This window comes from Athene noctua, chromosome 1 (genome assembly GCF_965140245.1).
Source record: "Athene noctua chromosome 1, bAthNoc1.hap1.1, whole genome shotgun sequence".
In the NCBI taxonomy this organism is placed as follows: domain Eukaryota; kingdom Metazoa; phylum Chordata; class Aves; order Strigiformes; family Strigidae; genus Athene; species Athene noctua.
Window position 1 is genome coordinate 162,006,252 of NC_134037.1, and position 24,380 is coordinate 162,030,631.

General features: G+C 41.6%; 1 protein-coding gene across 5 annotated transcripts in view; it reads left to right on the forward strand.

Annotated features, from left to right (window-relative positions):
- Positions 1 to 24,380, forward strand: part of EVA1C (eva-1 homolog C) — a 39,958-nt gene that overhangs the window by 12,278 nt on the left and 3,300 nt on the right. For 4 of the 5 annotated variants that reach the window (XM_074928928.1, XM_074928936.1, XM_074928919.1 and 1 more), the window contains 4 exons: positions 3,023 to 3,219; positions 6,635 to 6,758; positions 9,896 to 10,048; positions 20,414 to 20,557. In XM_074928928.1, coding sequence (XP_074785029.1) covers positions 3,023 to 3,219; positions 6,635 to 6,758; positions 9,896 to 10,048; positions 20,414 to 20,557 — 618 coding nt within the window. The remainder of the gene's footprint in view (positions 1 to 3,022; positions 3,220 to 6,634; positions 6,759 to 9,895; positions 10,049 to 20,413; positions 20,558 to 24,380) is intronic. The other variant, XM_074928952.1, reaches the window with a different exon arrangement.

Consider the following 24,380-nt stretch of genomic DNA (forward strand, 5'->3'; position numbering starts at 1 on the left):
AATGCAGGTTTACATGGTTGGCCATGTGAGACGAGTAATTTAGTAATACGTCACCACTTCTCTTATCAGAGAACATTAAGTTTCAGTCAATTTCCATTACTATTTTTATCCTTTATTGTGTGCAAATACACAAGGATTTTAATAACAGCAGAGTCACTTTAAATGCTGCTTAGAAGGCTGGAGAGCGTGATGTCTTACTTTCACTGGTTCACCTAGCACTATTTTTACAAGTGAACCATATTGCTTATACAGAATCAGAGCAAGTTTTTTATAAAGGCATTTTTTTAAAGGATTGAATAGTTGCAATTGTTGGAGAAAGGTGCTTAGATACTGGATTAGGAATTTGCAGGATCAAAGTAGCAGTTAAGATGCCAGGGAACTCATCCAAATCACAACATAGCTGATATTCTTTAGGGAATACTGGGCTGTTTTGTAGACAGCGCACTTGGCTCCAAGTAACTTAAAACCTGAAGAATTGAAATGATTACAAATATCGGGCAAATCTTTCAAGGTGTTGAGTGCCCACAACTCATGTTGGGCTGAATACTCTTTTACACTGTGGCCCTTTATGCTGCGATGGCAATGTCAAAGGCATTCAGTGGCAGTAAATGTCACTGGAGGCCCCTTTACAGTATCGGACCGTAGCAAAGCCACTTGGGTGCAATTGGGCATTCAGCCCATTTTCCTGGCAATACTCAGCACCTTTCAGGAGCAGGCTGACAGAGGAGTGGCTCTGACAGGAAAGCTCAACTATTTGTGATCTCAATTACACAGAAAATGTAGGGGATGGATTTTTGAGGGGGGTTGGGGGTTTTTTTGGTTTTTTTTTTTTTTTTTTTTTTTTTTTTTTTTTTTTTTTTAACCTGTGAGAAGCCATGGGTATTTCTGCTGGGCTGGTCTCCTTGAGATCCAGACTGCAAATACAGGGCATGAAATTCTCTCCATTTGGATTTTAGTGCCAGTGCTCAGACTGAGTTCAGTGAGGTGAGGAACTCACCTACATCTTTGCTGCACTGGAAGGTGCATCTAGCTGACTCCTGTCCTCTCTTGGACCCTAGCTGAGGAACAGCAACGACAATAGCGGAGCAGGCTTCTCCTTTCTCCAGACTTAGTAACAGGTAGGGGAGTTGAATTTTACTATGCAGCCGCACAGCTGGAGCTGGAAGATATGCAAGAGAACTGAAATGTTTTATTTTTACATAATTTACTTGGAATATTTATGTTTATATTTTGAAAATTTTTTTTTTTAAATTGCCCGTCTTTGGTGAAAGGTTTAAAAAAAGGCCAAAAGTGTGAAAATTAAATGGCATGAACAAACTCTTTTTCAATATTTTCTTAGAGAAAACTAATTTTTATTTTAAACAAGAACCTTGTCATTCTGATTCAGCCACCAGAACAAGAAAATATGGTTTGTTGTTTTTTCTCTGTTACACTTAACAATAATATTGTTGCTGTCACCACAGTGGTGTAAGCAAGGCTTCTGAGGAGAAGATACTAGCTTTTGTCTTTTATTTAGACCAATTGTATGTTTGGAAAAGACACAAAGATAGGAAAAATATAATTTTTGAAATAAAAAAGATATATATAATCATGGTCTCAGTTTTAAAACTTTACAAATCTTTTCTTAAATCTCAAATTGTGCTTTCATAATATGTTAGGTCTTGAGAATTTTGTTTGGGTTTTTTGATGCGAATATGGGTTAACTTGGTGTTCTAGAAGTTGGGAATTGATTTTAGAGGAATTATACAGAATTGAATGCATGTATAAGAATAAGGAAACTATTCAAATATAGTTATTGTGTGCACATTAATAAAAAGTTTGGCTAATAGTGGAAGAGAAAACAGATTTACTTTGATTGTAGTGTATTGGGTTGTCATAAAACTCATTAGGAAAAAAGGTGAGTTTGGGTCTAATTTTCATGTGTTTATGGGTGAGGGATGGGGAAGAATATTGCTTTAATTATGGACTGGTATTTTTTATCCTGTATCTCTTCTGTCCCTCACACTTCTTCCCCTTCACCCACAAACCTTTTTTGCTTAAAGATTGATTTCAATCATGACAGAGTGGTAGAGATATCAAAGATTCATAAGTATAGGTGAGGAAAGTCTTTGAATTAAGTTACCCCTAATCGTTTCTTATTATAATGGCTAATTTGTAATTGTCAAAGGTAGTAGCCTGTATGTTTCCATTAAATAATTTTGCAGAACAGAGAGAAGGGCAGTAGGAGATTAAATTTTTAAATATTTGTGGTGATAACAGAAACCTTGGCTAAAGAGACAATACACAATGAAATACAAATCAGAAAAACAATTATTAGCTCTGCTGCTCATGGACTTATTTATTGGAAGATGCAAACGGACGGTACAGGTGAACAGCTGCATACAGATCCTACCTCTCCCTCTCCTGGTAACAACTCTCAACAAACTCCCTAGCAAATACAAAATTCTGTGTATCTTACTTCTGTGTTTCTGTCCAGCACCTATGATGTCCAGTACTGATGGACCACCTTTCCTCTGCTATCCCAGCATCTGATTCAGTGATATAGAACCACTTTTGTTATAACTTTTGTGAAACCCAGCTGCCTAGGAGCCCAGAAGTGCAAAGCATCAAGTTTAAGACGAGGTGCAAGGAGTACCTTAGCCAGCTGGAATGCAAGAGTCTAGCCCACAAAATCAAGTAATAGCCCTTCTGTCTTCTGCAAACACACCCTGGGATTGTTAGCAGCCATGACTGGCAAGGGCCTGAGCCCATTTATTGCCTGTGAAATGACATCTCCAACATAGTGTCGCTGCTGGACTGCTGGTAGGGTTCTGACTCACTGCCACATGACCTCTTCTTTTCCAGACCCGAGCGTTGCGAGCATGTAAAGGTTGACCCATTCACAGAACCATGTGGTGTGGCAGCGGGCCATACGTATAACCTTGACTACAATGCCCTTTCCAGAGACTGATTGTGGTTTTCTTATAATCTAATGAGCTTGTCATTTCCTCTACTAGTTGTAACAGAACTGAATATTTTCTAGGTTACCTAACAAAACTTCTGCAAAATCATACTGCCTATGCCTGCGATGGGGAACATTTGAGTCTGCACTGTCCTCGGCACTCAACAATAAGTGTTCAGTCAGCATTTTATGGGCAAGACTACCACATGTGTAGTACTCAGGAGCCTGAAACCAGGATGACAGAACCCATAAACTGTGTGGCACCCACCTCTTTGCAGGTATCGCACGTTGTAAAGGTTCTTAATGCACAAAATGTTTTTGATGGTTTCCATGTGGTGAACTATGGTGTGTGAAAATGGCAAGTGTTCACAACATTGAATGAAATGACATTGTGTCTATGTCAGTTTACCATCAGAAGTATTACAACTGAAAGGATTTGTCTGGCCAGCAGGATATTATCATAGGATTGTGAAAGCTTTGTAGATTGCCTTCTATTTTGATGAACCTTGCTTTGGAAACCCCATTCTTAAAGTTCCCTCAAATAATCAATTCCCTTCTAATAGAGGGCTGGTCATGACTGGGCAGACCAGTCTTAATCCATCACACAGGCCCTTCTTGTCCTCGGTAGAGGATACAAACATTGCGCAGAACTGGGTTACAAATCCACTGAGTAAGATGGCATTCTGGTTGGTGTTTGGCTTGTTCCATGCCTATTTTCACTCACTGAAAAGGCATTGTGACAGCTGAACAGCAGATCCTAAAAACTTCTGCAGATAACTGCGTTTTCCTGAATGCATGATTAATAATAATGCACAAGTAATATCCTATGGCTTGTTTGCTGTGCCCACTTAAGTGTAACTTAAAATCATTTATGCTTCATAAGTTACTTTCTGCTGTGGAGTCTTTTGTAACAAGGCCTAGAAGGTCTGACTTACAGTGCTATCAAAGGCTTGTTTCATCATAGTGAAAATGCCCAGTGTTAGGCCAAATTCAGTAAATCATTGCAAAAATGAGTGGTCAGTGGAATCTGAACACATTCTGCCAGTGAAGCTATTGTTAAGTGCTCTATAGAAGCTTTGATGAAGCTTGCAACATTTGTGCTTGCAGCTGATACATTGCTTCTTGACAACAGGTCTGTTCCCACCACTACTGAGTTGAAGAGTTCTACAGAGTGGTTTGGCAGTAATATCCTCTCTCCAGAAACAATATTAGGGCAGTTTCATAAGTGTGGCTTGCTCATGCTGTACTGCAACTTCTAAAGACATTCCAGACATGACCTATGAGCCATGTGAAAGTACATCTCTTCACTGAAAACAGTAGGCCAGATGCATCCTTGATGCCATTTTACTGACTTCAGTGGAGTAACACCAATGATTATTTTGGGCTTGTGAGTGCTTCTGTGAGGTCTCCATGGACAGTTTTTTCCCTTGAATGTAATAAACACAGCATGGGATAACTGTTGTATAAACTGTCATCATCGTTCAGGCACTGTCACTGATCAAAGGCATGAAAGCATTTTGACAAGGCCATGAACGTGAAAGATACGAATGCTCTGCATCTTGGGGAGTTCCGGTTCTGTCAAGGAGAAGAAACACATCCTGTAAACTGATTTCTTAGAAAATAGCACCAGTGATCTCATCCCTCCTGCCCTTCCCTTTGGAACTGCATCTGCAGTCTGCATAATAGGGCGTGATGCTACCCTGCAGCCGGGAGGAAACATAACTGGCATTTTTTACAGTGACCTCTTATTAAAAAGATCACTGCAAAGTTAGATCTGCCCCAAGATATTAAAAGCCCAGTGTTATCTCATTTACCAGTATCATTGTTTGCTTTTGTGGTTGTGTGATTTTGCACAGCAACATGATAGAAAATGCGACTGCTGTTCACATTAAGTAGGAGAAAATACAAACAGAAGCACAGGAGATGATTTAGCTCAGGTGCAAACAGAAGGTGACTCAGTAGGAGGGGACAGTATCTCCACTTACTAAAAATGTAACTCTATTTCACTGGCCTGTTCCAGAACCATCCCAATTAAGGAGGAGTCATTTGTTTGACTTGCAACTCTGTAAAAGAAGAATTGGCTGACTGATCAAATTAAGTCTGCTGTGCTTTTCCTTCCCTTTTAAACTCTTTAGAGTGCACTTAATGCTCAGAAAGCATTGGATGCAAGTCCTCTTCTACCAATGGGAGTAAAATGGCAAGAGTGTTACAGGATCACTGCAACGTGTTGCCAATGTGTATCATTTCTGCTTGGGAGGGATGGCTTCCAGGGATGACAGGAGAGATTCAGCCACTGCCAACTCTCTCAGCCTGGAAACAAGAGTGCAGCTTGTGCTATCACAGTGGCAAATTTGTGATTTGGCCTCTTGGTATGACTGAGACGCCTTCTGATGAGAAACAAGGCAAAAATTCCCATAGATCTTATGGGGGTACCGAAAAGCATCAGAGAATGGTATCTTAATTACTCCTGTTAAGAGTGTGGTGACTCAGAGACAACACCCTCCTTATCACAGCCTGCTGTGATTTTAAACATCAAGAATCCCAGCCACAACAACATTGACTATCCAAAAATAGCATATAGAAAGCCCTCTCTAAACTGGGCCTTGAAGGTGTATAAGAATTTCGTATGTACACTGCTGCATTTAAATTGGGGGATTTTTAGGTGCTTTGGCTTGTGACTGTGTTAGAAACTGGATGCAGGCTCATCTTGGGCAATGTCTTCACATTTTCCATAGCTACAGCTCCAAAACTGCACTAATGTGAGCACTAGGACTGCTCAGTCCTTTTGCTGGACTTGGAGAGGGCCCATGTGCACCTTTGCATTTAACGCTACTGACCTTTTTATTGTCTTCCTCTGTTGCCACTCCAAGTGAAGCAGCACAGTAAGAACCATGGTTTATTGCTGGGCCAAAAAATCTGGGGTAGATACGGCCTTAGAACAGCATTTAGGAAAAAAAAAAAAAAAAAAGACAAGCAGACTCAGGATAGACAGGGGCATCTGAGCTATCTGATCAAACCAATTCTGAAATTTGTTCAAGTTGCAAGTAAATACCTGATTATGTGTGTAACTGCAAGCAAGAAGTGCCCCTTAAGCAGGAGGTCCTACATATGGCTTAAAGCTAGGGTTGTGATTAAGTGTCACTAAGCACACCAAGTCATTAGTTAGAACTCTTTCAAGTGAAGGTATTACAGAGCATGATCAGGTAAACTTGAGTAGATGAAGGTGAAATCGTTAAAAAGACATCTTTTTGAGTTACCATGCTTCACCTGGACATTGTACTCCTGTAAATGCTGTTAGGAGTGTGTGAGTGCCTCAGGCATGTCAGTGGAGAGACTGGGGGATGAATGTGTTCCCACTTGCTCTGGGCTCTGCATGGAGACCCAGGCACCACTGAGGCTGTGGTGACACACAGCAAGATCTGGGGGCAGAGGGAACAGGGACAAACAACAGCAAATTGGTAACATCCTCAGTTGCCATGGACATCGCTATTCCCATATACCTGGCCATGACCTGCAGTCCAGTAGAGATGTGGCCTAAATCCAGTGATACAGATGTTTCTTACATGCTTATAGCCAGAAAGTTATGAAGGAATGTTTTCTCTCCTGTATAGAACAAAGTACGACTAAGTGTTCTCATTGCTATATAGCTTCATACCTTGTTTTCAAGCCTATCCTTTTTGCCCATTGTTCTAGAAAGTACTGGATGAATGCCAAAACCTGAGATCCTGCCAACTCCTTGTCAATAGTCGGGTTTTTGGGCCTGATCTGTGTCCAGGGACCACTAAATTCCTCCTTGTCTCCTTTAAATGCAAGCCTAGTAAGTAATCCACATCAGGCAAATGTGTTTTTGTGTGTATTTTGTTGTTTGTTTTGGTTAAAATGCCACTGCACAAGGCTTTGCGTAAATCCGTGTGAAGTTTTGAGACTCTTAGATTAATAGCAAGTTGTTTTTTTCTACATTACCTTAGCTCTCCATTGTATTTGCAACTTCAGTGTGCTTGCTGCCAATTTAATGACCAGTGTAGTGTGGCAGAGTCAGATGTCAGACAGCAGACTAGAAAAGAAAAATGATTTGGAAATTTTTTTAAAGAGATGGCAATGAAAATGTCATATTAGAATGATAGAGCTGAACAGCAAAAACAGATGCTTGGGCTAAGGACCCAAATGATGAAGAAGATACTATAAAAGGAATATGCAAAAAATGTTTAAGGAGGTAGGACCAAAGCTTTCAAAGGTTCTCTGTTGCTACCTCCCATTTATAGAATAATGGCTGGAGGATACACATGCATGGCTAACTTTATTACAGAATGTCATTATAGAATAACCTGTATTCTATGCAAGTAATTGACATTGATATGTAAACGGACAAATTCTACCTCAAATAGAATTCACTTTGTAAACATGAAAAAAGTGTAGAGAAAGATTAAGGCAATCATCATGAGGTTTCATTTATTGGTGGTTTTAAATTGTTTTTCTTGTTGCTATTGTATATAAGAACAAGCCCCAGTAGCCTGGGGGCTCAGCTTTTTTTGGCAGCTAATCCCCAGTGTGGCTGAAATGGGTCCCAAAGAAAATAGTTGAATGATGATTTATGGGTAGGTTCACCAGCCAACTCAGAAATACCATCCCAAAACCAAAGGAGAAAGCACAATAGGGATTTTCTTTAATCAGAGCATTAAGATAGATATCATTGGTGGAATAGGAGCAGCAGTGGCAAGCAAACTGAAGGCCCAATTTATGCAGAGTATTGAAGTCAGAGCAGAGATACGGGAATGAAGTAGGCAGATGTTACTGTTGGCAAAGCACTGACACAAGAACTCCCAGCAAGATTTACTGGGCTGATTATTAGGGGGAGAAAAAATATCTGAAATTTTAAATGTTAATAATCTGGTTTATTATCTTAGTAGGGTTTTTTTACATATTACAATTAATGCATTAGTAATAGTAGATGGACTTGAATATCATATAATTTTCTGTGTCATTGAAAATTATTTTTATTAATCAAAAGTGGATTGTGATCCTGTTTGTTACTTTTATGAGCTGCTTAATATTTTTCCCACTGGAAGTGAGCTACTTTGAATCTATAATATTCTCAGTGATCTGAGTTTTACAAAAACTGGTCAAAAGTGTATCTAACAGCAAGTGCTGCCTTCAGAATTGAGGAATAGTCCAGTTCCAGTACAAGTCACATGATTTCATGTGAGAGGAAATTTGTATTTGTAGGTAAGATACCAATATTGTTAGGCTTGGCTGTGGAAAACATCCTTACTCAGGAAATCACTTGAGTGCAACTTCAGGTATGTTTTACAGTCTCCTTGCCTTCAAGGGGGCACTTAAGCAATTGCCTGAATCCCTTAGTTTTTAATCTATTGAGAAATATTGTTGAAATATTGTTGCTGTGTCTCTGCAGAGGTTTCTGTTGTATTCTTACCCTTGTCTTACACCACTTGGGGATTTGTTTCTGTTGTCTGTACTTCCTCTCCAGCAACCACGAGCACAGCCATACAGTCACAGTGCCAGCTTTAGGCTGATCAGCCCTTGGGTCAGAGCCTCTGTTTTCTTGGCATGATCCTCATGGTTGCATGCTATGGCAGATGCTTCTGCAGAAGTAACAGTCTGCAGCAGGTCAACTATTTTTTAAAACCACTCTTTTTAGACTTAAACTTGTGACTGCTGATTCACTCGAATGGAAGAAACTGGACTATTACCAAGAACATAAACCCATTTTTTTATCTGCTCTATTGAAAAATTCTCTTTGAGAATGGCCAGTGTTAGGTTAATGGTTAATGGTTGGACTAGATGATCTTCAAGGTCTTTCCCAACCTAGATGATTCTGTGATTCTGTGAAATGAAACAATAATGTTTTCTGTATTGAATAGATAGGAGTTTTTTCTCTCTCTAGTTCCCCTAGCACCAACACCCACCCTCCACTCACAGGGATACCACTCAGTAACAATAAGGTTTCCCTTTTCTCCTGCTCAGCTCAGGAACCTCCTTTTCCTGTTTTCACATTTTTGAAGAACAAAAAAATGGAGCAAAATAAACTCTTCTCACTGGCCTTATCTGCAGTAAAAATATTTGTCACCATACCTAGACCAGGAAGACTTGAGTGGTAAAATGCTGCAAGCATAACGACTGCTTAGGCCAGCAAGATGGCCTTGGCCAGATGGCAGATGTTAACCAGTTCCCTTAGGAGGGATAAACCAGGCTGTCTGGAAGACGATCTCACTGGCTTCCCCACCGCTGTGCTGAGCGTGCGTGCTTGTGCCAGCTGAGAAAGGGAGGGGGTGTATTTTTCTCAGGCTCCTGATTCACATCGCTTTGTCAGTAAAACTTTCAAATGAGCCTGTGCTGGATAGTCACGCCCAGGGAAACCCACTGACCTTGGTGGAGCTGTGCAAATACAGCCGAGAGCACCGTCTGGCTTCGGATACACAGCCCGTCCCCGTGCCTTTGTGCCTTCCATTATTCAGTGCTCGCTCAGTGCTGTACAGAGTGGCACTGGGTGATGCCAGCCATCTCTGTGATTGATGAGTGGTCGGAGGCTCTCAGCACTCAGGCGGGCATCTGAAGTAAGCGTAGAATGCAACATTGTCCTGGGGAGAGACAAAAGGAAAGGACGAGGCTTCTCCTACTGAGTAGCAGTGGAAAGCAAGCCAGGAAATCATACGGGAAGGAGGGAGGCTGTTCCACAGGGAGAGGAGATTGGCAAAAATTAACTTTTTTATGCCTTTCAAAAAGGAGCCAGAGGCTTTAGGTAGTCATATGGGAACAATTCAGTTGGAGGAAACACTCCGCTTTGCTATTGGCTTTGTCTCTGGTTGTAATAGTGCCACATATCACTTGCAACAGAACTTGCAGAAAAGCTGTTTTCTGTCATGCTGCTATTTGCTATTAACAGTCCAGCTGAGTAATTGCTTCATGCTACCATGTTGTTATTTGCTTCTATTTTAGCTGAATACAAAACCAAATCAGCATGTGAAAACCAGGAACTGAAACTCCACTGTCAGGAGTCCAAGTTCCTTATCATCTACTCTGCCACCTATGGCAGATGGGCACACGAGGAGAACGTCTGCTCGACAGAAGTGGAGCGTGTCACCCGCTTTGGTATGTTTTTGTGCTGTTGATAGACCTTCTCCAGGCAGGTGCACAGAGAAGTGGGGAAAAGAGATGGGGAGAAAACTTCAGGTACAAGAGCAATGACATTTTGAAAACACCAGTGATTGAAATATAAGAGATTATTTCTGAAACTCAAACAGATTGCCCAGTGTGAGGGAGAAATACAGAGTAGGAAATTCAGAAAAGTAATAAAATTTCATATAGTTAATCAGTCCTTGGTATGACTAACATCAAAAACTCTAGTTCTTGGCCATCTTTTACTTAGGTGATGTATACTAAATATCAGCTGTTTGCCTCTCTTCCTCGTCCAACTTCTGAAAATGATTAGGCAACCCAAGTGTCATGACACCTTGTCTTACTGTTCTTCTTCTTACCTTCTTCTCTGATCTCTGTTTCTGCCAGCTCTTCCTTGCCTTAAATGCAGACAGTAAGGATAGGGTTCATAGGTCAGGGTCCATTGCTTTCGGTGCTGTTATATGACCAGACTCCAAGACCGTGGTGGTATACTAGAAAATGAAATGTGCCTAGGACTTCTCTCTGGTGCCAAGTCCATCAGACACGAACACCCTATGTATGTAGTACTAAACTCTTACCTGCCAGAGCAGGACGACTGCCTGCAAACTGCTTCTTGGGGCTGCTCCCTGGTCTGCGCTAGCTCCTCAGATGTGATGGGAAGTTGCTGAGAGGATGCTGTTGGCCTGGGCCACACAGATGCAGGGCCAAATGCGTGGCACTGTGTTGCAGTGCCAGAAACATTCCCTCTCACTGCTGATTTACTGGTACAGGTGTAACCCAATACACATATATATTAATATACATTAGTAATTAATATATAAACAATATATTATTGTTGCTATAATATTAATATTACTTTGGTCAGATTGTGAACACTTACAGGCACAGATTGTTCCCTTCCAAATAGGTTAAAGAACCCAAAACATCATAGGTAGTGTATGGTCTGCATTGATAACCAGTCATTGACTTCACTGTATAGTCTCATCTGGTGTATGATTAATGACTTATGACTCACTTTTTATCACTAAATATTTAAATTTATAGTATCATGTGGTTGTGGGGGTCCTTGATGCTTGTATGAATAATATGTTCAAGTGGCTGACACAAAATGTATGAAGATAAATTTTCATGCCACGGAGCAGGCCAGCACAAGATAGGTGTGTTGTTCAAATCCCTTAATACCGCAGAGGGAAGGACTTACATGACTGATGCCAGCCCTCTGAAAAGGCTGAACTTTACTGCTAAGAAACATGCTACAAGTAAAATCTACAAGAAACATCCCTGAATGTCAAGAAAAGATCAACAGTTAGTCTTAAAAGCCATTTGTCTGCAAGACAATTGTTTCTATTTAGTTATATAGATATTATTAAAAATGTATTGGCTGAAAATTGTAATCCGTTCTTAGACAAGAATCTATTTAAAATTACGAGGTCTGTGTTTCACACTGTCTGTCTTGTGTGGTCCTTCACACAGACTTTTTCTTCCACAGAAGGTGGCAAAGGTACATTTTAGCAGGTTTCTGACAAGCCCATATGTCCTTCATGATGATGGCATTAGTGTATGACACAAGGCAGAGCAGAGATAGCTCAGCTGATCGAGAAGGGTTGCCATCATGCTTCCTTCTTGCATTTCATTCACCTCCAGAAATCACTCACTCGCCTCTAATGTCAACACTTACAGTTCACAGATCAGAATACTGCAAACCCTTCTTACTGGGTAAAGTTTCCTCGTATAAATAGAGACAGAATTTGCAACAGCAACAAACTCTCTGCTGTGGCCCCCTGCATGCAAGCACCTCTTGAGCAGCACACTGGCTGTTGCTGGTTTTGTGTTCTATAACACAACCTAAAACTGTGATAACAGGAGAGTGTGTAAAACCTAAGACAAACACAAGGTAGATCTGTAGAAGGTAGATCCTCGTATACATTTCCCATTACTTAATGAAAGTGCTTGGCCTTTTTCTGCATGGTACCACTGCAATGAGTATAATTTTCAAAAGCACCTATGTGGCTTGGGAGTACACATTCAGTTATCACAAAAGACTTAGCACTTAGGAGACAAATCCAATTGATTCCAGATCTATCCATCTCAAGTTCAAATCTTATTTATGTGGTTATTTACGCATATACAGATGTGAGTGGGTGCATGATTAGACTCTTTAAATATCTGTGTACCTTTCAGGGAAAGCAATGGTAATTTGGATGTCAATGTGATTTTAATGATTTGACACAATTTAAAAAATTTACTTCAGCTGCTCTTCATTCCTGAATCACAGTCCACATACTTGTATATGTTTACATCAAAGGCTAAATCTGCTCCGACACACATCCATTTTTGTTTTTACCCACGTTTGTGCATCTCAGCCTAAAGGCAGTACTTGAGCCTTTCCATTTCTTTCACTGCATCACAGTGTCCTAATGGCAAGCATAGGAAGTCTCTGTGAAGCTCAAGAGTTTTGCATCTATCCATACCTGATATGGTCCTGCTAGGAGTACTGGGTATTGAATTAATTAGATACTTCTCTAGATTTTGGTGACCTCATGTTATGTGTAATATAACTGATAAGCAGTTAATGACAAACATTATCTTTGGACTGAGACACATGTATTCTGAACTATTGCTTTTCTCTGAACAGTCTATCAAATCAGCTGACAGATTTTTGAAGCTTTGCTTCAGAAGGAACACAGGAAAACATAAAATTTCTTTAGTATAAAGGCTTTTCTCCATATAGGAAATAGAGTATATAAATCCACCTCTGGTATTGGTGATATCTGTGTGGCCTCAGACCACTTGTAGGATCCTGACCCTCAGCTCAACATTTAGCATGACTTCCTTTTGAAACTAGTTTTCTTAGCCAGTTTAGTAATGTAAATTAGGTGCCATTTTCAGTACAGAGGAGAAAGAAGAGCAATGGCATCATTGTGTCATTCTTGCTAGATAAAGCCTTTATATAGTAGAGTTGTCCTCTGGTCTGGTTAAATCTTGCTTACCCTAGACAATGGGACAACTTTAGCACAAGACAAAGCCAACTAAAAAACCCACACAGGATGGGTTAAGGGAGACATAGATTCAAGTCCTTGTTCTGATTCAGATAAAGAGAAAATTTGTATCTGGGTAAAGATTTGAACTAGTGTGAGTACAAGAAGCTCTCTAACGTGTACCACAGCTGGTAAGACAACACTACTTCAGTCCTAGGACTGATACCTGATTATATGTGTAACTTGCACCTTGCCTTTCAAAATGTCTCTTGCTATTGTTAAAAATTACTTGAAACAATAAGCTGTGCTTAGAACAACTCATCTTGCTCGATGCAGATTGGGGAGGGGAAGGATTTTTCAAAGAATGTGAAATTTCCATATAAGATCACTATAAAACATTTTTCCTTTTTTGAATAACTTTCATCATCAAACTGAAATAAGATGTTTTTACGTGTCTCTGGTCTTGCTCTCAACTTGTCATCAAGGCCATTCATTGTTATGAGGGGTCACCATTGCCCACTTCAAAGAACAGTGAGTAAAATCTTGTCTCCCAGCATTTTAGGATATTTTACCTTGAGGAAGTTTCTTCTGCAAAGTAAGCCCTTATCATAAGTAACAGAGTTCATTGAAGCAGAGGGAATTATCTCTGCTGTAAGATCTCTGGATAATTGCAGAAAAATAAAAAACCCCAAGCAGTGTCCTGCTTCTGCAGCTGTTCAAATAACTGGCACTGTTAAGACTGTACAGACTTTACAGAAAGTAACTTCCCTGTTTTACTAAGATTATCAAAAATTTCACAATAAAACAAAAACTTTTTTGGGTGCAGTTTTGTAGCAGATGGTTCTGCTTAGAGGAATCTATTGTGTCTAGCACCAAAGCATGAAATTGTTGCAGTTCATTTCTGTGTGAGTTGTTGCCCTTTCTGACATATTATCTCTTCTATATTTGTACTGACATGTGAGTGAGGAAAGAGAAAATGTATTGGCCAAAAGAAGTTAAAGAGTTGTGCCAGAACAGGTTACCATAGAGAGTACAAGGAAGATTCAGGTCAACAAACACTTCTCAAACTGTAAATTACTTTTGTTAATACATGAAAGTACTTGAAAGAGGGCTTGGTAGTGGGTCGCCTCTAGCTGCAGCTTGCAGGCTAGAACACTCAAACGTCCTTCCCAGAAATTTCACCTGGGTGTGCATTGGCTGGTCAGATGTGCATTGAGCACTAATGACCAGCAGAGCCCTGAATTACATGTCTTCATTGCTGGAGGGTAGGCTCCAGCACAGCCCTCTCTTTTACCTGTTTCCCACTTTTGGGAGGTTGAGAGGGGAGGTGGAGAATTCAGGTACTGTCATCACAGCTTGCACCATGGCATGACATACCCTGGAGCTGGGTTTTGTCCTAATCCCCTCTTCCCAGTGAAATGGCATTCAGCTATGAAGAAGGGGTGTCAGCAGGGCAAGAGAGATTTGCAAAATCCTGTAGGTTCCTTCCAGCCCAATAGAGTGTCGTGATTTTGTTATATAACAGTATTTTGTGATACTGTGCTTCCTTCTCCCCCTCTTTTTTTTTTTTTTTTTTTTTTTTTAATCAGTATTGCATACAATTCAAAAGGCCTACATCTCTTAATCACTAACAGGGATTGAAAATCTTTTGGTTTCTTTCTCTTACTAAGACATGTATCCTCCTAGTGTGAGCCAGTCCCTTGTTTATATCTGTTGAGAGCAGATGTAAATGAAGTAAAGGTACAAATGACTATAGGCAGATCTGGAAATGCTTACACACTGAAGTTACTAGGTTCATGCTAGCTATAGACTTCTAGGTGCCATAAAACACAAACCATGTAAGTTGGCCAAAAGCTAGGAAATGCTAGGTGTTGAATACAGACACTTCAAGGCACACTTAGTCAATTAACAGAAATACTGAACCCAGTCCTCTGCTGGGGGAAGAAGCAAAAGCCTGCAGCTCAGAGCTGCTACAGAGAAGGTGGCCAAGTCACAGAATCACAGAATCACGGTCCTTTTTTGACTGCAGGTATCACTGCTTCAAGGCCAATGGGTTTGCCCTTCCATTCCTGAGCATCATGTGCATGGCTAACTAAGGGACTGATTTCAAACACAAGCCCTGTGGGCAGTCATGCAAGTGGCATGAGTGGAAGAAACCTGAGGCTGCAGAGCAGTTATTTTAGTAACCAAGCATAGGAACTCTTACAGGAACACCGTGAAAGAGCAAATGTGCTCCAGCTGTGAAGGCAGAGGGATGGTGGGAGCAGGGGAGATGCAGAGGCACTGTTCTGTAACAGGACCAGGGCTCAGGGATGTGGGATAGGCTCACATCTCCCTTTGCAGCTTTTGCCATTAGTGCCTTGCCACTTTAGGTGTGGGAGATGACAGTCAACTGAATTTTATGAGTGCAAAAGTAAGGATAAAATTGTTCAGTTTTGCTTCTACCACAAAAAACCTTAAGCCTATGTGCAGACATCAGATATGAAAAGTTCCTTGTCTGTGTCAGCCTGGGCAAACTGGGAAGCTTAGTAGGTGTTTTGGACCGCAGAAGGTGCCAGTAGGGACCCTTGACCCCAAAAAATCTTGTCGAGACAAAGCTCCCCAAAAAGAAAAGTTGGTCAAAGCAGTGGCAGGATGAGAAGTGACTGTTTGAAGGGAAGAAGAGAGCAGTCACCATTTTTAGAGTCCAGTTAACTTTCTGCTGATGTGAAAAGGGAAGGTCACATTTGGCTGAGCTGCTGTTTGAAGTTGCTTGAAGCACACTTGGACGCACATCACTTCATCCATTAATGTTTTTACTAGCAATTCAGGGGTTTTCTTGTGTGTAGGGTTTTTTGGCTTAGATTTTTGAAGTTTGGAAAAGTACATTTGGCACTCAAGTCTAGAACAAGCTAAGGAACTCCTGCCTGTGTACATGCAGACCCAAATGGTGCAAGGCAAAGCAACAAGCATTTGAGTAGAGGGAGTCTGGTCCCTGCTGTTGCCAGTGAGCATGGAGCTCCACTTGTCTCTTGTCCTCAGTGTTCGTGCTGGCAGATGGCTCTCCCACTCTGTGCATATGCACGTGCAAGAAGGAGAGAAGGACCACGGGGCGGGGGTTGTGCAAAATATTTACAGACTGAATTCTGAGCTCAGAGCTGCTTGTAAATAAAACCAAGCAATGGGCTAATCTCATGCAGGCTTACAAGGGCCTCACAACAGCCACTGCAGTGAGAGGGAGAGAAGAGGGTGCAGCGTTTCAGAAAGCCTTGGTGCTGTATTCACTTCTAAGGAATGGCCTATGCTGGCAGAAGGTAGTATTTTTACCTTATCATACTGCCTTGTTTACTGACAATACTTGGACCTGGAATAGAAAGGTACCAGCAACACTTTTCATAAGTGCTGCTGATCATATTATTGCTAGAATCAGTGGTTCAAATGGCCCTTTTCTGATGCATAGGCAGGACCCTGTGTGCCATGCTCTTGCATAAATTACCATATTATTATGGTAACTTTCTTTAGGAGTCTGCAGCCTTAGGTTTCCCCAAACTCTGTAGTTTCCCCTTGTCAATTCTTATCCCCAGAGCTGATATTCGGGCTCCACAAAGCACAAGCCATCCCGATTTGGTAGTGTGAAATCTTTGCTTTCAGTTGATTTTAAAAGCAAGCTCCTTATTCTTTTGCGGGTAGGCACAGCCCAGAAAGCTTAAAACAGCATAAACCAACAGTTTGGGATGAAAGCAAGAGGCAGCTGGGCTCCAGTATTGGAGTGACAAATTGTGTAGGGGTTTCTTTTTTGAGTGCCCTTGGTCCTTCACCAGCATGTTACGTCATGCAGATCTACATTTGATACACATCTCCTACCCACCATGTCTTGAGGCTCACCCTGTGCATAGTGATGTGGGAGAAAACAACAGTTAGTAATGTTTGGAGAGGGTGTGACAGGACGCTGTTGCCAGAGCTTGGCACAAGATACTCAGGCCAGCTCTGGCTGCTCCATCACCTGCAGGTCTTGTGTGGCAGGGTGGAAAGAAAGGGAGGGAAGGCTCCTTCTGTCTGAATTGAGAGAAGCTTTAAGAAACCAGAAGACAAATTGCTTCTCATTAAAGCCTGCATGATTTATGGCATGTCATTTGCATGCCAAAACTTTCCTAAACAAAGCTAATTAGGGAGCTGAAAGCTTTTCCTCCAGAAACAAGGCTTTCTACTCTTAACTGTTAAATAGCTGCAGTCAGATTTGATAGTTTATTACTGCATTAAGAACCTCTTCTTGACACCCGTATCTCTATGCCATCTATATAAGTGTCTGTTTCAAAAGATCCACCAGCGGTCTTGATATGTAGCACGCAGCTATGGGAGAAAGGCGTGAAGAATGGGAGTGTTTTCCCAGCTTCACATCACTGCCTTTTCTGCCACTGTTGGTGGATGCCACCAGCTTTCTAGCACACTGGGAACGTGCCTTTCAAAAGGCAGTTTATTTTAAATGTATGGTACCAATTTAGAAAGCCCCATAAACATATGTGGAGCTCAAGTATTACTTAGGTATTCAGAAAGAAGACACATTGTGTATTTATGTTCATCTACTGATTGGTGATTTCTTCGGGACCATTCACTCTTTTGCTCAAAATGCAGCACTGATGGAATCCCCTCCACATTCAGACACTGCAGTAAGGTGTTTGACCAAAAGAAAGCTAAGTTATTCCTAGCATGAGCTCTACGTTGCTGCAGCTGGATTGCTATTAGACCCCCAAGCAAGTTTGGTTGAAACTAGCTTGGATATCCCTTCAGCACACAATGATTCCTCTGACTTCTGTGCAGAACACTTCTGTGATGTCTTATGTGAGATTGTACAGACAAAGCTGCAGACATTGCAAAAGTGGCCTTCAGTACCAAGTATACAGAATTCTTCCATGCTGAACTCATTGCTCAGCTGGCATCATAGCTGCCAGGAGAGCTAGAGGGGAGATAGCAAGGAGGCACATAAACCAGAGAGAAAAAAAGTGAATATTTTTTGACTGAATCACTAAAAGCCAAACTGTTGTTAGACCACAGGAAGCTGTTAGGAGGGGTTTTTTTTATAAGTCTTTCCAATTAAGATCTGTGGTGTCCTGCAAAGGCAAGCCAGCCTTGGTTTTCACCTGTGACACCAGGCGAGCCTTAGGAAATTCTCAAAAAACTGGCCTGCCAAGAGCCCACAGGCATGTGATGACTGGCTCCTCGGGCAGAGGAGCCAAATCCAACATGAATATAGATGATAAGGAGCTATTAACTCCCACAGAAACATGAGCAAACATCCACCAAAGGCAAAATGAAACATGTACTCGCTGTATCACTGAATTTATAGAAAACCATCAGCACAATGGCCTCCTGTTTTTTAAGACACTGTGAGTAGCTTCCAGGGCAGGAAATTTTGTAGAAAACACAATTCAGTTTGCCAGATTGCTGTTGTGTTCCCAATCATTCATTTATGAATCATCTGATAATTCCTCCTGATATTCTTCAGTTGTTTCTGTACTTGCCAAAATAAGCTACTTGTCTGCCTAAAATGTCCACCCGAATATATCCTTACTCATCTAAAATTGCCAGGGAGGGAAACTAAAATGGCTCAGTTACTTAATCAGAACCACCTAGTGTTTTACGTCAGCATTCCCTGCCTGTCCAGCAGCCTCCCAGGACACGTGGACATTAGGATTTTAGGTCTCTGAAAAGACAAAGGAAGAGTTGCTCTTCCAGAAATCAATGTCAGAGGTAACCTGTGAGCCTTTTGCCAAACAAACAGAGCAGACCAGTATCTCCCGATGGCTCTGCTCAAGTACATGACTTATTTAGTGCTTGTGTCAGGGCATTAACTCTTTAAATCACAAATCTGTCCCATTTTCATATAGTAAATGTCAGTCTTCTTTCTTCAGAACTCCAGTCTAAAACCTCTTATTTATTTTCAAACAAGACTGAGGAACCTTTGGAATGTCTTTGCAAACACTGTTTCTCCTTCCTCTATAGAGGTACAAATGAGCTTCAGCAGTTGGAAGGTGACAAGATGCTGTCCTTGTCTGAGCTCTATTATAGGAAGAAGGAAGAAGGACTGTTTTAATGCCCAGAGAAATACGTTTTCAGACCTCTAGAGTGTCCCTGCCTCAGAAGACTAGAGTGAGAAATAGCCGTCATCCACAGAAAGTCACAGAACACTGCTGCCTGGAAGCAGACAGCTTCAGAAAACTCTTACTTACTGCAGACTTGTAATTTCAGCATACTTTCTGTTTCGAAAATGAAACTAAGAGGAATTTTTGCGTGGTGGCTTGGAGTTTAGCACATGTGGATTCCAGGAGTTTAATCACATCTAGAGACAGTTTTTCTTGTTTGAAAGCAGATTTTTTTAAAGTTTGTCTGACATCCTCATTTTCCCACTCAAATAATTTCTGCATCAGTGCAAAATCCTGCTAATCAAGTTTTATTCTTTTATAAATTGTGGTAGAAGGGTACATCTTGAATAAAGAAATCCCAACTCCGAGTGTAGATCTTAGCAAGGCAGGTTTTCCACACACAGTGCATGTTTCTTGCTCTGAATCTTGGGAGAAGTTCAGCAATCTGGACTCTTTTCATCTGCACAAAGTCAGGGGTAGTTTAGGCTGCTTTGAAAATGATGTGAGTTACCTCATGTAATTAGGGCATGAAGGCAGTGCAGTGTAGATGCGTTGAGGTTGCTATAGGCATGCAAATTTGGCTTGTTGTGTCAGCCTTACTAGAACAGCCTGGAATTTGGTATGGGAGGAGGAAGCCAAATGTTGCCCTGGTTAAATATTGAGCCCATTTTGACCTCTTTGCCATGGCAGAATGGCTCCTGCCAGTGACGGGCCTAATAAATCAAAGCTACTTTTAAGACACTGAAGTTCACTGTAGCCCTAACTGTTGCAGCACACAAGAATTGATCTCACCTGACTTGAACTGAAATCAGGCATCCAGTGAAATGATCTCAATAACCCAGGGACCAAGAGAAAGACTTGCAAACAGAATTGCATCTCCCTTTATTTGCACACTCATCTTGAGATGGAATAGATGGGGAGCTGTTTGGATGTGCTTATTTTTTCCAAGTCATCATGAAGGGAACACAGAGGCCTTGTACTGGGCACCTTGTTTGGAGCTTGACATAAATCTTAGTATGCACCTGGAAGTCAGCATGAGGTAGCTAGCTTGCTGCGAGTTCACATTTTCATTGCACCTGACTTCCTTGCATTGACAAATCTTAATATTTAATTCTAAAATCCTGCTTAGGCAAACATAAGTCTGAAATAAATAGCAGATTTATATCTCTAGTTGTGCATTTAGCAGCTATCATTTCGCTAACACCAGTGTTGTATATTTATTGTATGTATTTTTCTTTCAGATTGTTTGTCTTACACAGCGCTAGAAGTTTTATCAAAAAGGTGTCATGGGAAACAGAGATGCAAAATTGTTGTCACTAGCCGGGATTTTGGAAGTCCATGCCTACCTGGAGTGACAAAATACCTTAATGTCAGCTATGCATGTGGTAAGAGCAAATGCATGATCATTTTAAAGCCCTCATTCTGCTTGCAAAGTAAAACAGTGCCAAATAATGTGCACACGGTGACACGTACACACACACACGTGTGCACAGTGGCTTCCTAAATCTCCCTTTTAACATAGGAAGTCTGTGACATAGCCATACAAGAACAACCAAAATAGGTGCACAATCCCATGGACAGAGATGCACCTAATGTAAACTCGGGCATTAAGGGTTTTCTTCCTATAAAAATGCAATTGACAGTAAAATATAAAGTATGTGTTTTAATATTTTGAGAAATACTATCAAAATAAGATTCTGTTCTACAGAATTCACCCACAACAGAAGAAAAATAACCTGGCATTGCCAGCCATCAGTGGAGGTAAAGCAGTCCAGAATAATTGAAGCAGTGTGTACAAGCCCAGTCCTGAAATCTGATTCACATGAGCACACCTACAACCTTCAACCTTGCAGACGGATTTCCTTTCTCATAGGCAAAGTCTCACTAAAAGTAAAGGTTTGAGGTTATACATCCCCTGCAGGACTGAAGTCTACTTCAGCTCATTCCTCAAAGAGGGAACAGTTTTCCCTATACTTTACCACAGACTAATATATTTACATCAGGGGAAAGCAGAATTCCCTACAATTTTTTTTTTTTTCTCAAATGCAAAGGCTGTGGGACAGCAAAGTGTAATATCGATGAAGGTAGGAGATTGCAGAAATGTAGTGCCTTATTTTTGGTATTGCACATTTTTAGGAATGGCTGCACTTTTCTTATGCCTGGAACTGATTTCCTCAGGCTCTGCTTTCTGCTGCTGGCTAGCTGTGGGGTGGAAGTGTGAGGGTCAGGGGTGATTATCTCTCACACTCCTCTGCTTCAGCCAGAAGATGTGTTTTTCACTAAGTTACCGCTCTGCTTACTGTGCACCGCTTGGAAAGCTGCCAGCCCTGCTCCTTTCTGGCTCTTTCTGGTCTGTAGGGAGTCACAGCAGTAGCTCCACAGGGACATATCATAGAGTCCTTTCGCTGCATCTCTAGTGAGTAGTGGTCAAAGGGCACAGGTTATCTGAGACGTGCTTTTGGGAACAGCAACGTAGGATTGATTACCAGATCACCGTGTACCTAAAGATCAGAGGAAAATGAGTTCTGGCTGCTTCCTTACTGCCATGAGAGATTTTCTTTTTCGGTCTCCCTCTGAGTTAATTGTCAGGTGAGAGGCATTGCAGTAATTCAGCTTTATATTTGTGAAGAGAGCTGGAGATCTGCCTTTGCACTAATACGTTGTATTATTGTGCATTTGCCTTCATGCTGTAGTAACTTTATGAATGAGTTAATGAGATTCTCTTTAATTAGAGTAAGGATAATTATAACAGACTGTTCTTTCTTGCATATCTGTGTAGTAGAAAACCAGTGTATGTTTGATTGCAGTGATGTTATGCATTCTGTTATTTAGTGAAGTGGTTTTGCAAAAACACGTGGGTAATAAACAGTGTTCTTGTGTGTTGCTGGCACATTTTGAAGACTTTTTCTTCTGCCAAATCCTACTGAGCTGTGCAATCTGAAGCATTAGCCAATGATTTGCAGGTCTAATTATTTTACAGATCATCTAGTGAACATGGGAAGAGTTTGGGCATATTCCAAAATGACATTTTACATTCTTTCCCCTCACTAGAAGATCCCTGCTAATCTGATGCTTCCTAAGATAAGGTAAATAGGCCTCCCTCTGAAGTGACAGGAGCACAACACAGCAGACCACATTCTCCAAGGGCCGTGCCCCACTTGGAAGTATATCCATCATGGTCAGGAATGTGAAAGAAATTATACTTCCCACCTCAGTGGCCAGCAACCATTTATGGATAGCGTGTCTGGCTGCATTTTTATTTTTGCAGTTAATTCCTGCAAGTGAAAACTTAGCAGCAGCTGGGAGGTGCTAGTTTCTCACAGTCCAAATGCCCCCGATGACCTGCTCAGTATCATCTCATGTCTACATGAGGTGACATCTCCTGGCTCTTGCTGGGGCTGGACTCCAGGAGCCCCCGACAGCTCCTGATGCCCTCCGTTGTATTTGCACTCCCTGGATGCCATTCAGAGTCTGTCTGTGGGCTGCCTTTGGCAGCTTGTGGTAGGTGACTGACTCCTACCCTATTTGACAAAGTAGTGCTGGCACATTCTGTAGTATAGGTGTGATTATCTTGATAAAAATTCCTTGTGCTAGTACCAGTTATTCTGTTCAGCGACCTGACATAGCCTATCGTAGTTAAAGTCCTCATGTCTGAAATGAAGCCATGACAGAAATTAACAATGGAAGCAGTCAGGAGCTTTTTTTGTCCATCCCATTTTGAATTAAGCACCCCCCTACAACAGATATCTGAATGGCATATTAAATAGCTGTTCAAACCCAATAGGAAGCCATGGGGAAAGGATTCAGTCCTGTAGCAAGCAAAGCTCTGGGAAGTTCCCCCTGGGAGGGGAGCAGGAGGAATATCAGCACAGGTGAAGGAGCCCCTGCCTGGGCACGAGGCCATGCGACAGGAGCTTCTGGTCACACAAAGGCTCTGGGGACAGTGTGTCCTCACAGGACGTTGTTCGTAACACGTGCACATTGTTCATAACAGCCAGGCCTGCAAATTCAGAGTGCAGTCTGAAAACAAACCAACCTGCTCACTGTCTGCCTCATGCACCAACAAAAATATTCTGCCACAGGAAAACAGTTAAGAATTACAATGAGGTACAAGCCAAAATAGAAATGAGCTAATTCTCCCCTATCTCTGTTGGCCTCATTGCAAACGGGAGTTAAGAGTCCCCCCAAAATTCCTTCATCAGAAAAACCAGCTATGACTTTGAGCCCACACACAAACAAAAGTTCTGCTCAGAAAGAAGTGCTATTTTTAGTTGTTTTTCAAATGAAAACTATGCTAAGCCGCAAACCTCAGTCTCCTCTGTTCCGTTTAACTTTCCTTAACGCTATTGGCAAATGTTTCTGTGTGGGATAGAGGTGAGCTTCATACCTGCAATTCTTATTTTTTTTCCCCTTTCACATCAGTCTGAAAATCAATCAATCTGCCTTCACATAGTACAGGGAACAAGTGACAAGATCTGGGTATCTGAAGGGCCCATTCACAGAATATGTGAACTCTCAATGTCTGCACGATGCACCTGCTTTTAGGTCTTTCAATTAAGAAAAGTGTGAAAACTTATCAAGGGAAAAAATTAATGAAATGAGAAGGATGCAGCGCACTCCCACCCAGCACATTTCTTCCCATCCTGTGACCGTCCTTCTCGGTGGCCATTCGTCTCAGAGGCTTTGCAGGGGACGTCACACAAGACTTTAAACATTTCTCTGAGAATTACAGTGAACTATCCTCATCTAAAACCAGTATCTAGATGCGGTTTTAACATCTGACTAAATTCAGGATAAGTTCAGTTTATCTTTAATTTATAGGCTAATTTTGTCTCCTGTCCACTGGTTGGCACACCCCTTGGGGGGTGGAAGACAAGGGCAGAAAACAAGAGGGCAGGTTCCCAGCACTGATGTTCCTGGAGCTCCACACATACAGGTGTGTGAATCCAGTCATAGGTCCAGAGCTGCCCTTGCTAGTCCCTAGCAAGAAGTCTCAGCGTTGTGTCTCCTCTTTGGTGTTTTGCTCATCTTAAGGTGAAAATTGCTGGCTCTCTACCTGTGCGTCCCGTCTCTCAGGCTCACTTTGCCTGACGCTCTTGCCCTTGTCACCCTTCCCTGCTCACCCCACCTTCCTTTCAGTCTTCTTCCCAGTTACTTTATTGCCTTTCCCACCTCCTTTTCCTCCCTGCCAGTGCTCACCCTGTGAGC